Genomic DNA, 19,950 nt, shown 5'->3' with positions numbered 1-19,950 from the left:
TATAACCCACACACCTCTGAACACTGGGCAATTTAGCATGGCCAATCCACCTAGCCTACACATCTTTGGGCTGTGGGAGGAAACCCATGCATACACAGGGAGAAATGTGCAAACTCCACAGTTACGCGAGGCTGGAATCAGAAGCTGCCCTTAAACAGCTGCTCAGTATAGTTTTCCCCTAGAGACTTTAAAATGGTGTTGAATCGTACCTGATAATCCTCCTCTTCAGTAAGCAGGTTGTTCAGAGCTTCATTCACAGACTTGTTATTGTGATTTTGAACAGAGCGCAAATATGGTTTTATTAGTGGCAACTGGCCTACCTACAAAAAACCAGAATGCAAATATATCAGGTCACGGCAGCATTAACTCCTTCACTGAAGGTACACTTGGGAAAGTGCACAATGAGCCACAGTATCAGTTAGTGATTGGTGATTCAGTTATGACGACTCACCTTACTGAAAAAGGTGACAGCCCTGGTATGGTCTAACCGTGGTGACAGCACCATTAAGAGATCATTGATCAACAGTGGTTTGTAATCCAGGTAGAACTGCAGCGACTTGTAATACAACTCTACATTAGCAACCTGTTGAGGGGGGAAAAAAGTGAATTAAAAACTTCCCAATCACCCAACACTTAAATTGGAAGAATCAAATAAGTATTGTTACTTCAAACCATTACAGCAAAAATGTTCTATGTTAATAAACATTTGACCAGACAGGAAGTAACAGCAATCTTTGAAAGATTGCATCACTGGGTATGACAGCATATCTTAGCAGCAATGTAACAATATACCTTTGCAATTATATCTTTGTACTGTCCTTCCTTCCAAGCATCTGTTGGGTGACTCATCATAGTAATGACTGCATTGTCATACTCTTCATATTTATCATAAAGGAAGACCAGCTCAGCCCAGAGGTGTGCCTGCTCTGCTGCACGAAGGACCTAGCACAAGGAAAACTGATCAGTTATTCAGCCACGATCAGTTAGTCTACAAACCATAAAGACAAAATTACCAAAGTCTTCAAAACAGGAGACAAAAAAATTAAGATCCACTGGCATTGATGGCCACCTTCCACAAAGTCAACACTAGAGATGCTGAAGTGGCCATTATAACAGCTTTTGATTGGCTGGAAAACGTGAAGTCACATGGGTCCAGGGTGTGCTAGCTAGATGGATAGAACTGGCTGGGCAACAGGAGACGAGAGGGTAGTAGAAGGAGGGAGTTTCTCAAATTGGAGACCTGTAACCTGTGGTGTTCCACAGGGATCTGTGCTGGGACCACTGTTTGTGATATATGCAAATGATCTGGAGGAAGGTATAGGTGGTCTGATCAGCAAGTTTGCAGACGACACCAAGATTGGTGGAGTAGTTGACAGTGAAGGGACTGTCAGAAATTACAGCAGACTACAGACAGACTGGAGAGTTGGGCAGATAAAGTTCAATCCAGGCAAATTCAAGGTGATGCATTTTGGAAGATCAAATTCAAGGGCAAACTATACAGTAAAAGTGGAAATGTCCTAGGGAAAATTGATGAACAGAGACCTGGGTGCTCAGGTCCATTGTACCCTGAAGGTGACATGCAGGTCAATAGGGTGGCCAAGGTGGCATATGGCATGCCTTCCTTCATTGGGCAGGGTGTTGAGTACAAGAGTTGGCAGGTCATGTTGCAGTTGTATAGGACTTTGGTTCGGCCACATTTGGCGTACTGTGTATAGTTCTGGTTGCCACATTACAAAAGGGGATGTGGATGCTTTGGAGGGGGTCCAGAGGAGGTTCATCAGGATGTTGCCTGGTATGGAGGGTGCTAGCTAAGAAGCGAGAGAGGTTGAATAGATTAGGATTATTTTCCTTACACAGATGAGGGGGAGGGGGGGGGGGGGGGGGGGGGGAAAGAACCTGATCAAGGTCTGCAAAATCATGAGGGGTATAGACAGGGTGGATAGCAAAAAGCTTCTCCCTTTCTCCACTCTTTCTCCTCTCCTCCTCCCCCCCCCCCCCCCCCCCCCCACCCCCAGAGCAGGGGGGACTCAATTACTGGGGGTCATGAATTCAAAGTGAGGAGGAAAGTTTAAGGGAGATATGTGTGGTAAGTTCTTTATGCAGAGGATGGTGGGTGCCTGGAACGTGTTGCCAGCAGAGGTGGTAGACACAGGCACGTTAGCGTCTTTTAAGATATATTTGGAAAGTGAGCAAATGGACAGACTGTTTGAAAATAGATGACCGGTTAGACAGAGGATCTTACTCAGCACAGGCCTGGAGGGCCGAAGGGCCTGTTCTTGTGCTGTAGGTTTTTGTTTCACCCATTTAGTTCCATTCCCCAGCTTGTTGCTACATAGCTCTATTTTCGAGCTATCAAGTCCATGTGCCTTTTAAAAGGCTGAACTCTCCAAAACGCTTGTAGTGTGCAAGCCAGATAAAAATCTACTGCATAACATGTTACCTCAGTTCACCTCCCTTTGACATTTCAAATGTGTCCTCTGCTGAGGAGCCTCACCCATGGAAACATTCAGCATTAATGCTGGTGGCAGTTAGTGTTTGAAGTGACTGTTGTGATGTACTCAAAGCAAGATATTTACAGCTTTAAAAACAGCACCAGGAAAGGTGAATGTAAGTTTGAACTGCCAACCCCATTTCACTGGAGTTACAGTTACAGCCAAGAACAAAAAGGTTTAAAAAACCTAAGTTTTCTATTCAAGTTCCAGATCTTCACTCTGGTGATCCTCCTTCAGATCACAGAAAAGGATAATGTCATTAGACTTTAACATTCTACCAGAAGATGGCACAAAACATTATTGCAGTTTGGATGGCAGTTTCTTGGGAAAAGTCAATACCTTTGGAATATTAACTCTGGACCAGAAGAGTTCCAAGTGTTCTCGCATCTTTTGTGGCTTGAATTTGGAGTACAGTATTGCCAGCTCTGTGAACATTCCCATGTGAGCCCGTTCCAAACCCAATGCTGCTTCCAAGAGCGATATCAGTTCCTCAAAATATCCTCGATCCTAGTATATTAAAAACATGTAGTTCACAATTGGTGTTATGCAAGAGATAAATATTTGTAGCCTGACCAGGGAGGCCAGGTTTTCATAGGAAAGCCAGTGACTCAGTGTACAAGATTTCAGTCCTTTAGACATTTACTGCTGGAACATGCTTTTTTTGACATGGAAAACTAAATTTCCTAAAATACGGGTTTAGGAAAGATCAGATGTGAATCAATCTGACATCTGATCAAGCAAATAGGAAATAGCATTATTGCTCAATACCTACTGTGGATTTGTTTATCTACATTGCACATAGCAGCTTATAGCTAAAATCTGAATAAGTTTACTTTTACTACAATTGTTGGCTCAGTCAATAGCAGGATAAGCACATGCCTGCTTCATCTGCTGTCACATTACAATTGCAAGCCTGACAGAACATTGTGGCAGTCACCCAGGTCCACCCACCAGGCCTTCCCATGCAAATCAATGATCAGTGCAAAAGTACACTTTCCCAGATGAGTTTAGAATTCCAATTGTTACATTTATGATTAGTGTTGGCATGCAAACCTATTCAAAGCAATTTACCTTCTGGCTACATAGTGAGTTTGAATTAGGCAAAAATCTGTACTGTAATTCAGTATGACCTCTAGCTTTGGAAATTAAGCAGTTGTACCACCTGCAGCATAGGCTTAAAACTGAAAGCCAAGGGCTGCAACAAACCAAGGCACCAACATGCCCAAGATCCGCACTCGTATCCATGGAACCGTGTGCGTGCGAGCGAGAAAGTCCTCAACTAAGAGGGCATAGGTTTAAAACAAGCGTAAGTAAGGTGTAACATTACTTAAGGGGCAACTTTTCCATGCAGAAGGTGTACCTGCACAGAATGAGCTACCAGAGGATGTGGCCAGCACAATTGACATTTTAAAGGCATCTGGATGATTACATGAACAGGAAGGGTTTAAAGAGGGATATGAGCTAAAAAACACTGGCAGTGGGATAACTTGGACACAGACAAGCTAGATCAAAAAAGTTGCTCCATGCCTTATAAATTGACTGAATCTTGAATGTCTGGTAAACGATGTAACTGCAGATGAGGGAGAACTATAGAGCTGGTGTTGTAGAATGAGAATTACCTGGTAGTAACTAATCAGTTCCTCAAGTTCATCTGCATGGATGACAATGTGTAGTCCACATATCTGGGCCAGACGGAACTCCTGGCCGTCCACACAGGCAAAACAAACCTAAAGATGAGGAAATAGGACAGCAATTCAAAGATTACTCAAAATCAAAATCTCAGGTCTGGACACTGTTCAAATCAACAAATAAACTCTGCACTGCAAATCTAGGTGAAATGTTGGCTATTTAGGACGAGCTTCAAAACATTCACACCTATTGCTCGCTTGCTCTTTTTAGGTGGTTAGGCAAGCCAAATTTTTCTAAGTACTTTGTGAAAAGCACTGGCAAGACTGGAATTTTAATTCAGTTATTAGACACCCAGAAAAAAAAAACAAAGGCAGAATCTTAAACCAGCTCAAGTGATAGTTGTTTTTGTTGGTGTTTCATACCTCCTTCCAAGTTCTGGTGCTGTTAGCTTTGCGAGCACTGTCCACAGCAGCTTGGTACTCTCCTAGATGTACCAGTGTAGAAGCTAAGCGAGCGAAGTTGGACACATTGTTGTAAAGTAACTTTGCTGCATCATACATGTCATCATCATAGCAGCGATCACCAACCTACATTGAGAGGCAAGTAAGTTAGCTTCATACATTGTTGGCAGCATACTGTTGGATTGAATGGTCTGTGCTGTACTGATTAGTGTTAACAGTTAAACAATGACCCAAGAGCTACTACAATTCACAGCACAGAACAGCATTCTATCCATTAAATCCAATGCCTACCTCTAAGAAAACTAGCCCACATTGCTCCACATAAGTTTTCTTCAAGTGCCTGTGCAATTTACCCTTCAGCTGAAGCTGTCTGCTAGGGTGGTGAATTAAGTTCTTAACCAGACTCATTTTAAAAGTCAATTCACTTGAAACAGAACATTTTCCAGCAGTTAGTCTGGCTACTAATCAGCCCTTTCATCTGATCCAGATGAGATATGAAACGTTTGTGGCTCCACAGCACTTGGACCATGGGCCTTTTCTAAAAGTTCTCTCCACTTAGCAGAACACATAGCAATTCTCATTGCATAGATGCAAGCTGCTTTAGTGAGCTGCAGCTCTTAAAGCCTTGCATGCACGTTACACAGCTGTTTTAGAGGGCAAGCATTTAAACTACAAAATCTGACAGAAAAATACAACTGAAACCAAGATTGTCAAACAGACTGAATTCAATAAAATGCTAATTTAAATAGAGTTTAAAATGCAATAGTCTTATAAACAATGGCTTCCTAGTATTACTTGCTGAATGTGGGCATTGTTGGGTCCATTAATAAATTCTTCCAATTCAGACAAGCGGTTGGTCTTTGCCAGAGCAAATATCAACTCCGTCTCCACATACGACTCCTTGGCTTTCTTCCGAGCCATTTGCAGAAACTTCACTAGGTCTTCCCAGTTATCTGAAAAAAGGAAAGAGAAAAAAGTGTGGATTGCACCACTTAAAACATGCAGCAGCATCAGGTAAGTGATGGGATTGCAAAGAATTTAACTGGATACAAGAATGTCACTGGTCGATATGGACATTGCCAAAGGAGACCAGTAGCACAAGTTGAGATCCAATTGAAGGTAGGAAACTCATAGCAAGCCAAAGTTTTGGTTTTAGCTTTCATATGCCATTAACAGTTGGTTCTTACTCCAGGTCAAGAAGTGCAACAGCTGCCAATTGTCATCACCATAGAACACGTTGCTGAGTTACAGTTTAAAAAGGGTGTTAAAGTGATACTGACAAGATAGCAACTTCATGAAAAGCCTAAGAGTACAGCTACTTCTAACAAATGTGTAGTAGGTCAGTGCAGTCAAAAGTTAGCTTAAGTAACAGTTCAAATTTGTCTTTACAATTGCATTTGATATGGTTGAAAACATTCAAGTGCTGCGCAGAAACTGACAAGTACAGATGTTCTTAAAAATCAGCTTGTTTAAATGGGCTGACCCTCTAGGCCAGGTGGGGCTTGATCCTTCTGATTCAGAGGCAGGGACATTACCATCACATATCAGCCCTCCAGGTGTGCATTTAGCTAAAATATATTGGAACAGATGATTAGAAGCTTATTGAAAATGGGAGATTTTAAAATGGAGTAGCTAAGTGATGGAATTAAAAGGCAAGATGACTTAGATGAAATTTCCAAACTTAAGGCTTAGAAGACCAAACATGCAATTGTCAGTGGAGACTTGTTGCCAGAGTTAGATGAGCGAGTGTTAAGGGGCTAAAAATATTGATCACTGATGGAAATAAAAAAGACGACAAGATCAAAAGAGGGATTTGGATTGAAAGTGGATTTAAAAATTCAACTATTTGTCAACTGTGAGCCACATTTGTTTGCAGTGGTCATGAGTAGGAGATCTGATGTAAGTTACATGAAACAGTTCAGACATTGGTAGGTTGGGTGGGCAGAAGTAGTTGACAAGTGACAGTGTGCAGGAAAATGTGAAGTTAGTTTGGAAGGGAGAAAAGAACAGTATTTTAGGATGGAGATAAGCTGCAGGGAGTTCCAACACAAAGGGACTGGGAATACTTGCACATGAAACAAAAAAAAGTGAGCGTACAGGTGCATCAGTTCATTAGGAAGGCCAATGGAATGCTGGCCCTGAAACAACAGTATGAGGTGCTGATAAACTGACATCTACAATACTTGAGCAGATGTTCTTTATTTCATTAGAGGAATTTCACAAGAACACTCCATAACTAGGGTAGAGTGTGTCTTATGGGACAAGGCTAAAAAAGTTGGACTCTACTCACTGGAATTTTGAATGAAACATGGTGATCTCATGAGGGCAAGTGCTAACAGGATGACAGACCCTCTCTCACAAGGGCCTAAGAGCAGAAGTAGAGAGGTGCCAATTTGAGTCAGGAATTTATAGTTCAGTGCTTTCAGAACTACCCTCTCAGCTCCCTTTGACAAGGAGCCCCTGAATATATATATATTCAGCACAGAGATTTTTGATCAGTAAGGGAAATCAAGTTGGGGGTTCACAAAAAAGGTGGCAGGAAAGTGGACAGTGTCAAATCAGTTATGATCCTATTGAATGGTGAGGTAGGCTTGAGGTGCTGAACAGCCCAGTTTTGTTCCTATTTTTGGTTTTGTGACATGTCAGGTTAACAGGTCCACACCTACATTCACATCTCTTCAGGCCAATAAAGGAGCAAGTGTTGTACAAGCTCAGCAAGAGAAAAATCTTAAGAGCTGTGTTGCAATGTCCTTAAGCTGAGTGGAGGGGGCCAGGTTTGAGTATTGTGCTGGAGAAGTGCATTAAATCCATAAACAGGGTGGCCACAAAATATCTAACCAGGGACAGAAGAGTGGCTCAGTACAAGAGGTAAAGCAAGGTGATGTTCAGTCAGCTGACACGAGACTGGAAATAGGCAGTCAAGTTTGAAGCTCAGCTCTACTTCATGTGGGACAAAGCCAAAGTCTGTAGTAAAAAGTGGACAAAAACTAAAAGTAATCTTCACTTGAATGTTTCAGAAGGTCACAACTCATTCCAGGTATGGATGTTTGACAAGCAACATTAAGGATCTAGAGAAAGATTCAGCTTGTGAAACCCAATAGTATCCTTTACTTCATGTTGAAATGGAGGAGAACAGAGTCCTTGAAAGATTGAGGCAGCACTGAAATGGAAAGATAAAGCCAGCAAATCTCTGCAGTGGTTTGATTGGATAAGCACAATGTAGCTGCGAGGACAGTACCATGTAATTAGACAAGTAGGACTTTAGAAGACTGCACAGTTTTAATGATATCAAGTGTTACTAACAGGCAGGAGAATACAGTACCAAAAAGATCTCAGGATATATCTTGTCTTTGCCCTAATACTGAGCTTAGGGAATTTAAAAGTTTAGTGTTAGCACAATCAGGGACTATGATGATAAGTGTGGGCAGTCATTTGCCAATGTAGACAGGTGGCCTGGAGGAAGAGGAAAAAGGGGGCTGAGGTTAAAGGATAAGAACCAGTTACAGTCAGATATGGGAGCCAGACATGGGAATGTAGTTCAGGGTGATCAGTTTAAGTGGAAGCCGAGGTTGATCCCTCTTGTCAGATGGTGAAAGTAAGGTTGGGACATAAGCTGACTATACAGTAACAGACCTTAAAGTTGATTTTCAATTAACTACTGAATGTGCATAACTTCAATGACCAATACTCACTGTTCTTGTTGGCTGCTTTTACAACCTCCATGTAAGCAGAAGGATCATCTGCCTTGATGTAGGAATCAATGGCTTCTTTAACCAAATCCTTCTGTAATTGTGCTCGTGCCAGCTGACTCCACACAGCTGGCTCATTGCAACGTTCTGCAAATTCATAAGCACGATCAAGATTGCCAATGTGGTCAATGAGAACCTAGAAAAGGGAGGAGAGGTCAGTTAAAAGTTGAAACAAATTGAGGTTTACAAAGCTGTTTGACACCCCAGCTACAAAGTCAGTAAGAGTCATCAGAAACCATTAGTCTAGTGCTTCAGACAAACAGGATGTTTAGACAATTCATTCACACTGCCTACTTTAGGTACTTGGCTACATCTACTTATTGAAATGCAATGTGTCAATCCCTGCATGCAGAAGAAAGCAAATTCTTGCCTGCACAGCAGAAGTGTTCACATCAAACTTTCGGAAGATTGCAAAGGCTTCTTCGAAAAGCTCATTACTGATGGCAATGTTGGCAATATCAGGAGCATCATAGTTGTCTAGACGATTAATGTACTCCATTACACGGGTGCGATCTGCTTTAATAGCAGTTAGTATCAGTAGGTTCTGTAGATTCCTGCAAGAGAAGATTTACAAAAGCCTCTGATCAACCTGACAAATTACATTGACAGTGCAATTAAAGAGGCAAAGCCCTTTAAAAGCTTATTCCATGCAAGGCAGTTGCTCAAATTGGATTTCTATGCTTGAAGGCTTAAGAACAACAGCTAACAGCAACAGTCTACAAAATGGTTCATACTATGCCACCATCTCCCAGGAGGTGGAATCTTTTTATGCAGCATTCTAAGATTGAGTGGGAGCCAGCTCAGGGCAAAGTAGAAACTACCTACCATCTACTGGGATTTTGATAGAAATCATAAGTTTGTTCTTGCTTAACTACATTATAGACACTTATTTCAATCCTGAAATGTTCACAATGCACAGAATTAGTCAAATATTTCTCACCTATGTTCACTGAAGACATTGTTATCCAAGACAATCTTCTCAAGCAGTTCAATCAGTTCATTGGGAAGGTCAGCAGTCATAAAGGCTTTCACAGTGACTGAAACTTCTTCTGGATCCTGGGTTTCAGACAGGGCTGTTTGGACAACCTGAAAAGCAATAATTTCACTTTACAAAATGGTTCAGGAGGCTCCAGTTAGAAACTCAAGCAGCTGTTCTTATCCCAAAGTCTGAGGCTCAAATGTATTGCTGGGTCAAAGGGTGACATTCAGTGAAGATAAGTGTTGGAGGAAAGAGAGGATGAAGGGTTAAGAAAGAACGTGTTCACCACCACACATTCATTACAACTTGCTACAAAATTTCTGCACTTTTGAAAGTTAAAATTTCATTGCAGTCCTGGTAAATTGCAAGTTCCACAACAGTGAACTAGATTAGCACAACTTTGAAGACCTTGATCCTCAGGTGTCTGTACTTGGAATAGAACATCTACTGATCAGCAGTTTTAGTGCATTACTAGAATTAGGATTGGAGAGAAGTTTAATCTAGCAGCATGGTGGTTCATTAGTTAGCAGTACTTGCAACCTGGGTTCAGTTCCAGCTTTGGGCAACTGTGGCACTTGTACGCTTACCTGCATGGGTTTCCTGCCACGTTCCAAAGACATGGAATGTATGGATTGGCTGTGCTAAATATTGCCTGTAGTGTTCGGGGATGTGCCGGCTAGGTGGGTTAGCCACAGAAAATGCAGGGTTACAGGGCAGGGTAGAGGCATGGTCTCAGGAGGGTTAGTGCAGACCCATTGGGCCAAGTGGCCTGTTTCCACATGCTAGGGATTCTAAAGATTCTGAAAAAAGGACACTTGTTTCCATGACAACTGGGATACAATACAAACTATGCTAACTGCAACAGTAGCTGAAACTGAGTTGCAAAAATCTTCCACCCCAATCCATCACCTTCCATTTTTTCCAATTTTGACTGTTCAAGTCAAAGTTCATTTTGTAAGCTGTTTACTCAGTTTAGGAAAAGTAAAAGCAGTGGCTAGGCTGCAGTACTGTTCCATTCAAAACAAAGATACAGTGCACAAGCAGGAATCTTGCAGCATAAATGGTAGTGTTCCAACTCTGGATCAGGAAGCATGGGTTCAAGTTCCATCTGATCCAAATGGAAGTCCTAACAGGTCAGTTTAAAGTTACGCATTGCAAGATTTAAACAGTACTAGTCTACTATGAAGTTCTTGCTTGAGTTAAAATTACATTTACCTTAAACCTAAGCAGAATGTAAAAAGAATACCTGGTCAATCAGCTGTCGTCTAAAGGGATTATTTTCTTCAAGAACATTGGCCCAGAGCTGTGGATCTTTTCTACGTACAAGATAGCGAGCCTCACTCTTGAATAGAGAGTTCTCATTGCAAACCTAGAGATAGTTAAATCATACAAAAATTCAGCTGAATCTGTCACTCCTTCACTCAGTAATTACCAACAACTTAAAGCTCTGGCACTAAACAGTTTAGGTGGCTACACATTGGAATCACAATTGAAGGACTGCAACTACTGCCTTACCAAATCACCCCTTTAAAAACAAGATTTGCAAAAAAAGATGATGTTCTAAACCATATTGATTAGTGAAAGGATCATTAGAGTAGAAACAGGAGTCTATTTTTAATCCCTCTGCTGTCAAATGCCTTACTGGTCACCATAGTCAGGCAGCCAGAGATGTGTAGTTTAAATATCAAAATGAGCTTGGCCACACCCACTATCAAAAATTAAGTATAGAAGGACCACACAGCCCTGTTAGCACTGATATTCATGATAGCCTGGAGTTTACAAATTCAATTCCAGGCTGCAACATCTAGCCCCAGAGTTTGGGCAGACTGAAATCAGAGGATGTCTGCTCTTAGCTTCCCTCAGCAGATCTGAGCCACATTACTATAAAACTGCTTTTTGGAGAAAGTCCCATGCAGATGTTTGTACCAGCCAAGCACTCATGCCTCATCCTCCAATACTTGGCTGGCATGCTTTAAGTGCTTAAATATTACAATGGCTCAACTATTGCCTTTTCAGGCAGAGAGTTCCAGATACTCAATGCCTAAAATGCAAAAAGATTCTCACTTTAACTGTACACCTGACTGGCACACAAGGGAGAAATTTCTCCCAAGTATCTTGTCTACGTCTCTGCTGTATGCAACTCAACAGGTGCCCACTCAACATTCTGCTCCAGTGAGCACAACCCCACATTCCAAGTTGTTCGTTGATGAACCACTCCAGCCTAGGTAACATCCTGATCTCTTCTGCACCCTCTACGGCACATCTTTCCTCCAGTGTAATCAGAACAGCCGTGCCACAGCTGTGGAAATAGCCACTATAACCTCCTTGCTAAAAAGGATCAAACAGTTTCAGAAGCAAGCAAATTAGGCCAGCTTTTACCTAGCCTGTACTCATCCTAAAATCTTGGTTCAAGACACTAACCTTGATCAGATCCAGGTCACACTGGCCCCGCTCATAAGCGACACAAGCTAAGTGTGGATCCCTCTTTTCACAGTACTTGCCAACCACTGAGCTATCGTAGAAGGGATTCTCACGCAGGAAACGCTCAGGATTGTTATTACTGTCAATATAGATTTTAGCTAAAGCATTGTGAGTAGCAGGTTCTTCACATCCTTCATGAATTCTAGCCTCCAGCCATGGAAGCAGCAATTTTAATCTGCAGAGAAAACAAATAAGTTAGTGGGGATAAAAGCAGCAACTTAGTAATTTTGATTGCAGTGAAATGTCAAATTGGAGCATGCATCTCTTTGAAAAAGGTTGCAAGAGGACTTCCTGGGGAAAATACTCTAGGCCATTCCTCATACCTTTTAGTCAGAAGGATCAATTTCCTGTGTTAAGTTTAAGGGGGAAGATGTGGCTAAGGGAAATCCAAGGGTCAGTTGCAACTTGCAGTTCAGGCAGATGGTTGGGATTTGAAAACTCAAATCCATCTGCAGCTGTGACACTCCCAGACTAGTACAGTGGTCTGTCAAATAGTAAGAATGAAGTTGCCTGAATAAAACCTTGTAAAATCAATTACATAGCAGGGAGCAATGACCATTGCTATCACCTGGGCAACAGTGCTAGCTTGAATGTTCTGACATCCAATTACTGGAAGTCTGGAAATTTGAGGCACTACAGTCAGTCTTATTTTGGAATGTAAACTCAAAGTTCTCATTAACATGGAACAGATCCATCTTGTGTTTATGAAAAAAGCTCAAGTTGCTGGAAGAGCTCAGCAGGTCTAGCAGCACGTGAAGGGGGAAGAAAAACTTCATTAATGTCTTGGTCCAGTGACTCTTTAGAACTGTTAAGGCTCACTGAACCCAAAACATTGGCAGTACCTGAAAAGACAGTCCTACTGAGGTTTTCCAGCAACTTGTTTTAGTTCCTGGTTCACAGCACTTTTGGTTTTTTATGTATTTTCTTCATTTGTCCTCAAATCTTGATACTATGCACATTTGTTGCAACATCAACAAAACCAACATGTAGATGACACATCTAGAGCTGCTCAGTACTCCATAATGACAAAGTTGCTCATTAAAATAGAGACAGTTAAAAACTACAATTGTCAAAGTGCATGCTACACTTCAATAGGAGGAGTGAGTCTTTTGTACACAGCTACTTAGCTGGACTCAAATCAGAAACTTGCCTCAAATGTTTGGAGTCAGCACTAGGAAATGAAAAAAGAATACCTGACCTTGTAGGCAAAGGAACAGTACCACTGAAAACAAAACATTGCCTTACATCAAAAAGGGTAGGGGAGGCAAGCACAGAAGACAGAAGCCTGTTACTAACCTGTTCCTTTTCTCTACTTCACCCACAAGCTCATCAGTTGAGAACTGTCCACGGACTACAGTGATAAGATTTTTGATAACTTCTTCAGAGCAGTCCACGTCCAGTAGTCCACCTACCACTACTGGAAGCCTGCTGGGATTCACCTGCATGAGACAGCAATTCCAAAATTTTTTAGAAAAACCAAAAGGAAAACTAAAGAGAGAACTTAGATTTTTCTCTTCATGAATTCACTTTTCTACAGTTACTGTTTTGTCAAACAAATGGCTGGGAGATAGTCAAGTGTTTCCACAGTAGTTGTTCATACAGCTTTAGAAACTCAGTATAACTGAAAATCACCCTCATTTTAAATGCCACAAAATCCTGAGAAGCAGTTTGGCAAAAAAAGTGTCGCACAAGCAGTACAGGAAGAGGTTTGTCCAATTGCACCCAGAGCCACTTTTAGGCCCTATATGCTTGCTCTTACTTCCCTTCATGATTTGATTACTTTCAGAATTGTGGAATGATAGCAACATGAGCTAAAGCAGCAATTACAGGCAAAGTGGTACAAAAGGAGGAATACAAAAAGCAAGTGAGGCAAGTGTAAATACGGCTTAAAGTGCAAGCATAAGATTGCACTTTAGGTTTAATAAAGCAGTCTCCTTACCCAAGGATCAGTATGTACGTTCAGTGGGCTGCACTAAAAATTCACTAGCTGACACGATAGATTGTCCAGTGAGCTGAGAATCTTAACTCAAAGATCTTAAGACTGCAGATGCTGGGTAAACTGCTGCAGCTGGAGTGGGGCTGGCTCTAGAACTAGGTTAAGATCTCAAATTTAGGCAGAGATGAAGTACTGTCTTTACTCTAGGATTGCTAGGTTTGAATTAGCTATCCTGGAAGACTCAGTATATTGTGTGCTACTTGACAGTTCAAGGGAGTCAGAGGCTATTGAGTGCTTCTACAACTTTCCTCACCTGATGCCCCCCCACCCCTGAAGTACAGCTATTATCTTATTCAATGGTGGACCAGGCACAGGGCTGAATACATACTACATGAGTGCTCAGGATTTAAAAAGGTTGATTTCCCAAAACCATGATGGCTGGTTATAAAGAACAACTTTATGCTTTTGATTTCACTGACCTTCTGGACATAGATTTCAATGTACTTCTGCAGGTTGTTGCGGTACAGGTACAGAACTAGGTCATGAACAAAGTCAAACCGATCACACACAATGATTAGTGGTAGCTGGTCAGTCAGTTTGGCTTCCTGAAAAACAGAAAAGAAACAGTTACTGCCTGGTGTAAACATGATATTTCCTTAAGCAGGAAAATGAGGAACATTCTAACAGCCTTGTTTCTACTGGATTTGCTTTTGCCCCTCTACTTCAAAATAAGGTAGAATACCTTGATTTAGAACCTTATGTCCATTGCTTTAAAAAGATGCCTGAAGGAGTATGGCAGTGACTAAATACAAAGTGTGTTCAGGTAACAAGGATTACTGAAAAAGATGCATCCAGTACAGGGGCAAGTTGACCACAGAATCTTGAGTGGTCACCAATTTAGTATAGAAGCTTGACTTGTGGTTGTAACACTTCACTGCTGGGACTCTAGGCATTGAAGAGTTACAATCTCATGGGTTTGAAACCCAACAAGAATTTGAATTTACGGCTGCAATTATGCTGCACCTAGCAAGGTCATCTAAACAAAAAAGGATTGAGGTGACAATACAGAGTTTACCATAATCACTATGAAACCAGCTTCATTTTTTTGATAGATATTCCTTTCTTAAACTACCCATGCATCAAGTGGCTTCCTGGGTCAAGCCAGTTAGAGCCACATTTTGCAGTGGCTCTGGGAGTCATGCAGGCAGACAGTGCAAGGATGGCAAGTTTAAAAAGCAGCAATTAAATGGGTTCTGACAGCAACAATTAAGTAACCTTAAGATTCTGGATTAACAGCCCATGAATTCCCTCTGCACTAAGAGGTAGTTACATTTAAAGACTTGAACATTAACCACCATAGCATCACAACATGGAAGCAGACCCTCCATCCAACTATCCCATGCTACATTCCCAAACTAAAGCTGTTCCACCTCCTGTCAGTTCATTCTACACACAAAGGACATCCTCTCCTCACCTTACAAAATATGCCCTCTAGTTTTGAATGCCCCCACCTTAAGGAAAAAGGTCCTTCACTATCTGTACCCCTCAGTTTAATAAGCCACTATAAAAAGGTCACCCTTCAACCTTCTACAATCCAGGGAAGAAAGTCCCAGCCTATTTTAAAAACCAATTAAACCCTCATTCTCAGCAACATGCTGGCAAGTCTCAACTTCTCCAGCTTAGAAGCATCCACTTTGGATAATAGCCTTCATGCTGCTAAAGTGGCAGCTCAATTTAACACCTACAATGTAATTAAAATCTCCAATAACAAAGACATGAAGTGAACAAAACCCCCTACTTCTGAAGAGTAACAGTTTTAACATAACAGAACCAAGTGACATTTTTCCTCCATCCAAGTTAACTGGGAGCTTGTCTAGGCATCAGGGAGAACAACAGGAGGATCATCTATCCACTTTCATCTGCACAGCCAAGTGATCGGACCAGCATCCATTTAATACCATCATCCAAAGTTCAATGTTAATTCTTCAAGGTGAAGAGTGAGGCACTTTCAGCACGTTAGGTAGGAATTGACCAGCTATCCATGGAAAAAAACCAGCTTGTTACAGGAGAATTGACATTTTAAACAAAAAAAACTTAGCTACCAAGTTGCTCAGGTAGTATTAGATGCACTTTACAAGTATCTTGCTGAACCAGGCTTACCCATGTAATAGTTACTAGGGCAACTGGATGCCAGGGCAAGATATTCTCAGCAAGACAGCAAAAAGTGGTTTGGCAAGGCAAGTGTTTCAGCTTAGTGACCCATCAGAATTGCTGCACTTTCCAATGACAGAACTTTGCTGTTAAGGCAATTAAGGCTTGCATTTATACCACCTTTTACTGCTTCAGACCATCTGGAGGCTATTTGGTTCTCTGAAGCTGTAAATCGATTGGACCTATAGCCTTCAAAATGTGTGACAGACATGCAACAGGGGAGGCTTTTGGTGTTGAGATGGATGCTAATTCCACACTTGGATCAAATGGATGTGTGATGGAATATATTCTGTTAAGTTTAAAAGTTAGTAAAGGAATAGAGAATGATTGGGAAACTTTTCCTGCCAACCCCATAAACAGCTTGAGTGGCTGTCTGTATTCCCATTTATGTTCCACTTTTGCAAAAAAGTAGCCAATTTTAGAGTTTATAGACAAGTGGTACATGCAGTACATTAGCAAGCTTTGAACAGAAGTACTATTTTAAACCAGATTGCTTACATTTGATGGGGGAAATACTAAAGTGACATAGGACTTGTATTACAGGACAACAAAATGAGAGGCTGGATGAACACAGCAGGCCAAGCAGCATCTCCATGTCAGCTTGTGTGCTCCTGAGATGCTGCTTGGCCTGCTGTGTTCATCCAGCCTCATTTTGTCATCTTGATTCTCCAGCATCTGCAGTTCCCATTATCTCTAGGACTTGTATTACAACAGGCTATGCAGGGCGACTGAAGAATATTGCCTCCAGCAACACAGCACCCCTGAAGACAAAGTTAACACTTCTAAAAAAGTTAGTGACCCTGCCTCACGAGAGATGGCAGCTAGGAAAGCCATTTGTATGCAGGAGTTGGGGGGGGGGGGGGGGAAATAGTTAAGTAAACAACTGGTAGTATAGAGCCTAGCCAATGCTCAGAAGGACACTGCGAGGCCACAGTGAAACTGGACCACGAGCACAATTAAAGTACCTTCAGGAAATTCTTCACACGTTCCGAATCATAGCAATTGCTCTCCCGGCATATGCGCTCAACTTCTTTAATTTGCCCAGTTTTACAGGCTGCCTGAATATACTTGAAGTGAACATCTGGCTCCTGACTGAAGTTCACAATGGATCCAAGGAAATAAAATAATCCTAATTGAAGGAAAGAACATGAGGTGCAGATCAAAAAACTCAATTAGCTCCATGCAAATACCTCAAAGAATGTTAGTGTTCATCTATATATTTGTAACACTTACTGGCATTTGATTGCTGAAACCACTTTATTAGCACTTTAATTACTTTGCTTTGTCTTGCAGCAGTTTGCTATACCAATTGGAACTATTATGTTTTAAACCCAAAATCATTCAGAAAGGAAAACCTGTCTACTGGGCTTAAAGCTCTACTGTAGAAGGGTGTGAAGAGTCAAAGGTCTGTTTACCACCTTCCTAAACCAGAAGTGGGCTACCCAATGTCCTGAAGAATCTCAGATTAACCATACTGGTTTACCTTGGTGGTAAAAATGGAAGTTGCTCCTTGAATGATTGATTAAGTTAGAACTTCCCACATTTGCCTCAAGCATAGTAGAAACCTTCACTACTATCTTTGAATGCAGTTTAGTTTCTGCTGTTTTAACTAATTGGATATTTTGAGATTGCAATGATTTTTTTTTAAAAAGTGCGCTTGGCAGAAAAGTGGAACCCAGTAAGTTATGAACATTTGTAATAGAACAATACAGCGCAGAACAGGCCCTTCGGCCCTCTATATTGCACCGACTTGTGAACTAATCTAAGCCCCTCCCACTACACTATCCCATCATTATCCATATGCTTATCCAGTTTAGGAAAGATCCTTTGAACCATTACTGTTGCTTTCCACATCAACTTTGTTTTATTTCTACTTCTGTTCAGGGCATCCTGCACCGTTGCAGTGAGTTGATGTAAGCATCTGGAATAGCACTAGCTTATGGTTTTAATTTGGACTGTATTTTGATACAGAATGCTCAATACTGAAAATGAGTGCCTGAAGAAAAATTGCTGTGCTGACCACTATCAGTCTGCCTCACAAACTCAGTTTATTTAAAGTGTGCTAAACATAATGAATAAAAGTACTTCAACTACCATGTATTAAATTAACAACAGGATTAAAAATTACTTTTCATCTGACTATAAAAGAAAAATACAAGATATCAGGGTATGCTCATAAGCATGTCAATGATGCATGAATATTATTTTTAATATTTATTAAATGAAATATTTTTCTTCAGGCTAATAACTGTTCACTAAAGCAGAGAAATTTTACCAGCGACAGTTTTTTCTGGTTCTGTAATCTTAGTTTCAAGCCTGTGAACTGTCAATGACCAAAGTTTAAAAGCTACTAGGCAGTAAACCAAAAAAGACATTGAAGCTCTGTGGATAGAATGGGGAAATAATTTTAGGAGCTTCTAAATTAAGACATGAAAAGGCCTAAAATACACAGAATGAAGAGGTTAGCTGTACTCAGATGTTTTACATGAGCTCAACTTTTCAAGAAGGCAACATCTACGTGTATATAAACATAAACAACATCACCTGATCATTCATTCTTACCATCTTCAACTTTGGGATCAAGTTGGGTTACTTTAACCTGCAAACGGTCAATCCGTTCTCCAAGGCTGTTTACTCTAAGAGCAAAACTACCTGCTTCTCTAAATAGTTTAAAGAAAACTTGTTCTGCTATGCAAGCAAAACTTGACCAAAAACCTTCTGGATAAAGTCTCCTGCAGTTAGGGGGAAGGGACATATTGATTTTAGTAGTGAATATTAAAAAAAAAATCAGAGGTCCTTGTGTGAGCACTGCAAAAATAGCAGTCAACAGGACAGCCTTAGCTTTGTGGATCCCTAAAATTACAGCAAAAGTCAGTACAGGTAGAGAAAAGGATGAATGCACTCAACTGAAGGGGTTAAAAGTGTAGATTTTTAAACTTTAAAGAATGATCAAGTTTCAGAAAGTAATTCTAAAAGGTGGGATTTGCAGTTTCAAGTGTTGAATGAACATTAATCTGCATGGATTTTGTCCTGTAAAGTTACAGGAATGTTGTGATGAAGAAAGAAGTTTAGTTCAGTCATGAGCAGATAAGGATCCAGGTACTACAAGTCACTTGTGCTGTAGAACAGCTTACCCTCATAACTCTTAAAGGATTCAAAAAGTTCCACCAATGACTGTGTGCCAAGTTGTTCATGGTACTTGGATGCTACTTGCACACAAAGCTGCAGATTCTGGCGGATGTTAGCTGACAGCATGGCACGCAAGCACTCGAGGGAATCTTCTACAGAGAGTGCACCGAAGTAGTTCACAAGCCACTAGAGGTGGACCAAAAAAAGTGACGTTTAATCCCCGTTTTCAGGTTCAGTCCAGAAGCAAAGCATAGCAATCACATGGTTTAAAAACCTGAAACATCACTATAAACAGCACACTTTGTATTTTGAAGTGAACACATTCACAACAAAATCCAGAAAAATGAAATCTTGACCAAATAAGTAGTTATGTACTTCAGTATTAGAAGAGATCTCAGACAGTATTCTGAGAGAGGTGCCATAGAATACGGACCTGGAATTTTGCACAACTACAAATCAAACCTAGCCGAAATCCACATTCCACAATTCCGGAGAACAGGTACAGCAGGATTAAGTGTTTCACTCACTGAAGTTTGCAGCCTTGAAAGCACAAATCTGAAGATGTTGGAAGATTGACTATTATAGTCTCTGTCCAGACATAAGACCATATGACGTAGGAGTGGAAGTAAGGCCATTTAATCCATCAAGTCCACGCCACCATTTAAATCATGGCTAATGGGCATGTTAACTCCACTTCCCTGCACTCTCCCTATAGCCCTTGATTCCTTCCGAGAAGGAGAATGTCAATCTCTGCCTTGAACGCATCTAACACCCCGGCCTCCACTGCACTCCGTGGCAATGAATTCCACAAGCCCTGTCTGGCTGAAGAAATGTCTCCTCATTTCATTAAAATTTACCACCTCTAATTTTAAGGGGGTGCACC

The 19,950-nt window shown here is 41.1% G+C and overlaps 1 protein-coding gene across 1 annotated transcript in view; it reads right to left on the bottom strand.

The window, feature by feature from the left end:
- cltcl1 (clathrin, heavy chain-like 1) overlaps positions 1-19,950 on the bottom strand; it is a 57,335-nt gene that overhangs the window by 9,602 nt on the left and 27,783 nt on the right. The window contains 17 exon segments of the mRNA XM_059655179.1: positions 210-320; positions 452-583; positions 793-942; positions 2,832-2,999; positions 4,112-4,219; positions 4,544-4,708; positions 5,378-5,535; positions 8,275-8,467; positions 8,702-8,885; positions 9,272-9,417; positions 10,557-10,679; positions 11,732-11,966; positions 13,088-13,230; positions 14,207-14,332; positions 16,904-17,067; positions 19,073-19,253; positions 19,368-19,441. Coding sequence (XP_059511162.1) covers positions 210-320; positions 452-583; positions 793-942; positions 2,832-2,999; positions 4,112-4,219; positions 4,544-4,708; positions 5,378-5,535; positions 8,275-8,467; positions 8,702-8,885; positions 9,272-9,417; positions 10,557-10,679; positions 11,732-11,966; positions 13,088-13,230; positions 14,207-14,332; positions 16,904-17,067; positions 19,073-19,253; positions 19,368-19,441 — 2,561 coding nt within the window.

This window comes from Stegostoma tigrinum, chromosome 26 (genome assembly GCF_030684315.1).
Source record: "Stegostoma tigrinum isolate sSteTig4 chromosome 26, sSteTig4.hap1, whole genome shotgun sequence".
NCBI lineage: Eukaryota > Metazoa > Chordata > Chondrichthyes > Orectolobiformes > Stegostomatidae > Stegostoma > Stegostoma tigrinum.
Note: the sequence above shows the minus strand (reverse complement) of the source record. Positions and strands in the feature narration are given on the sequence as shown.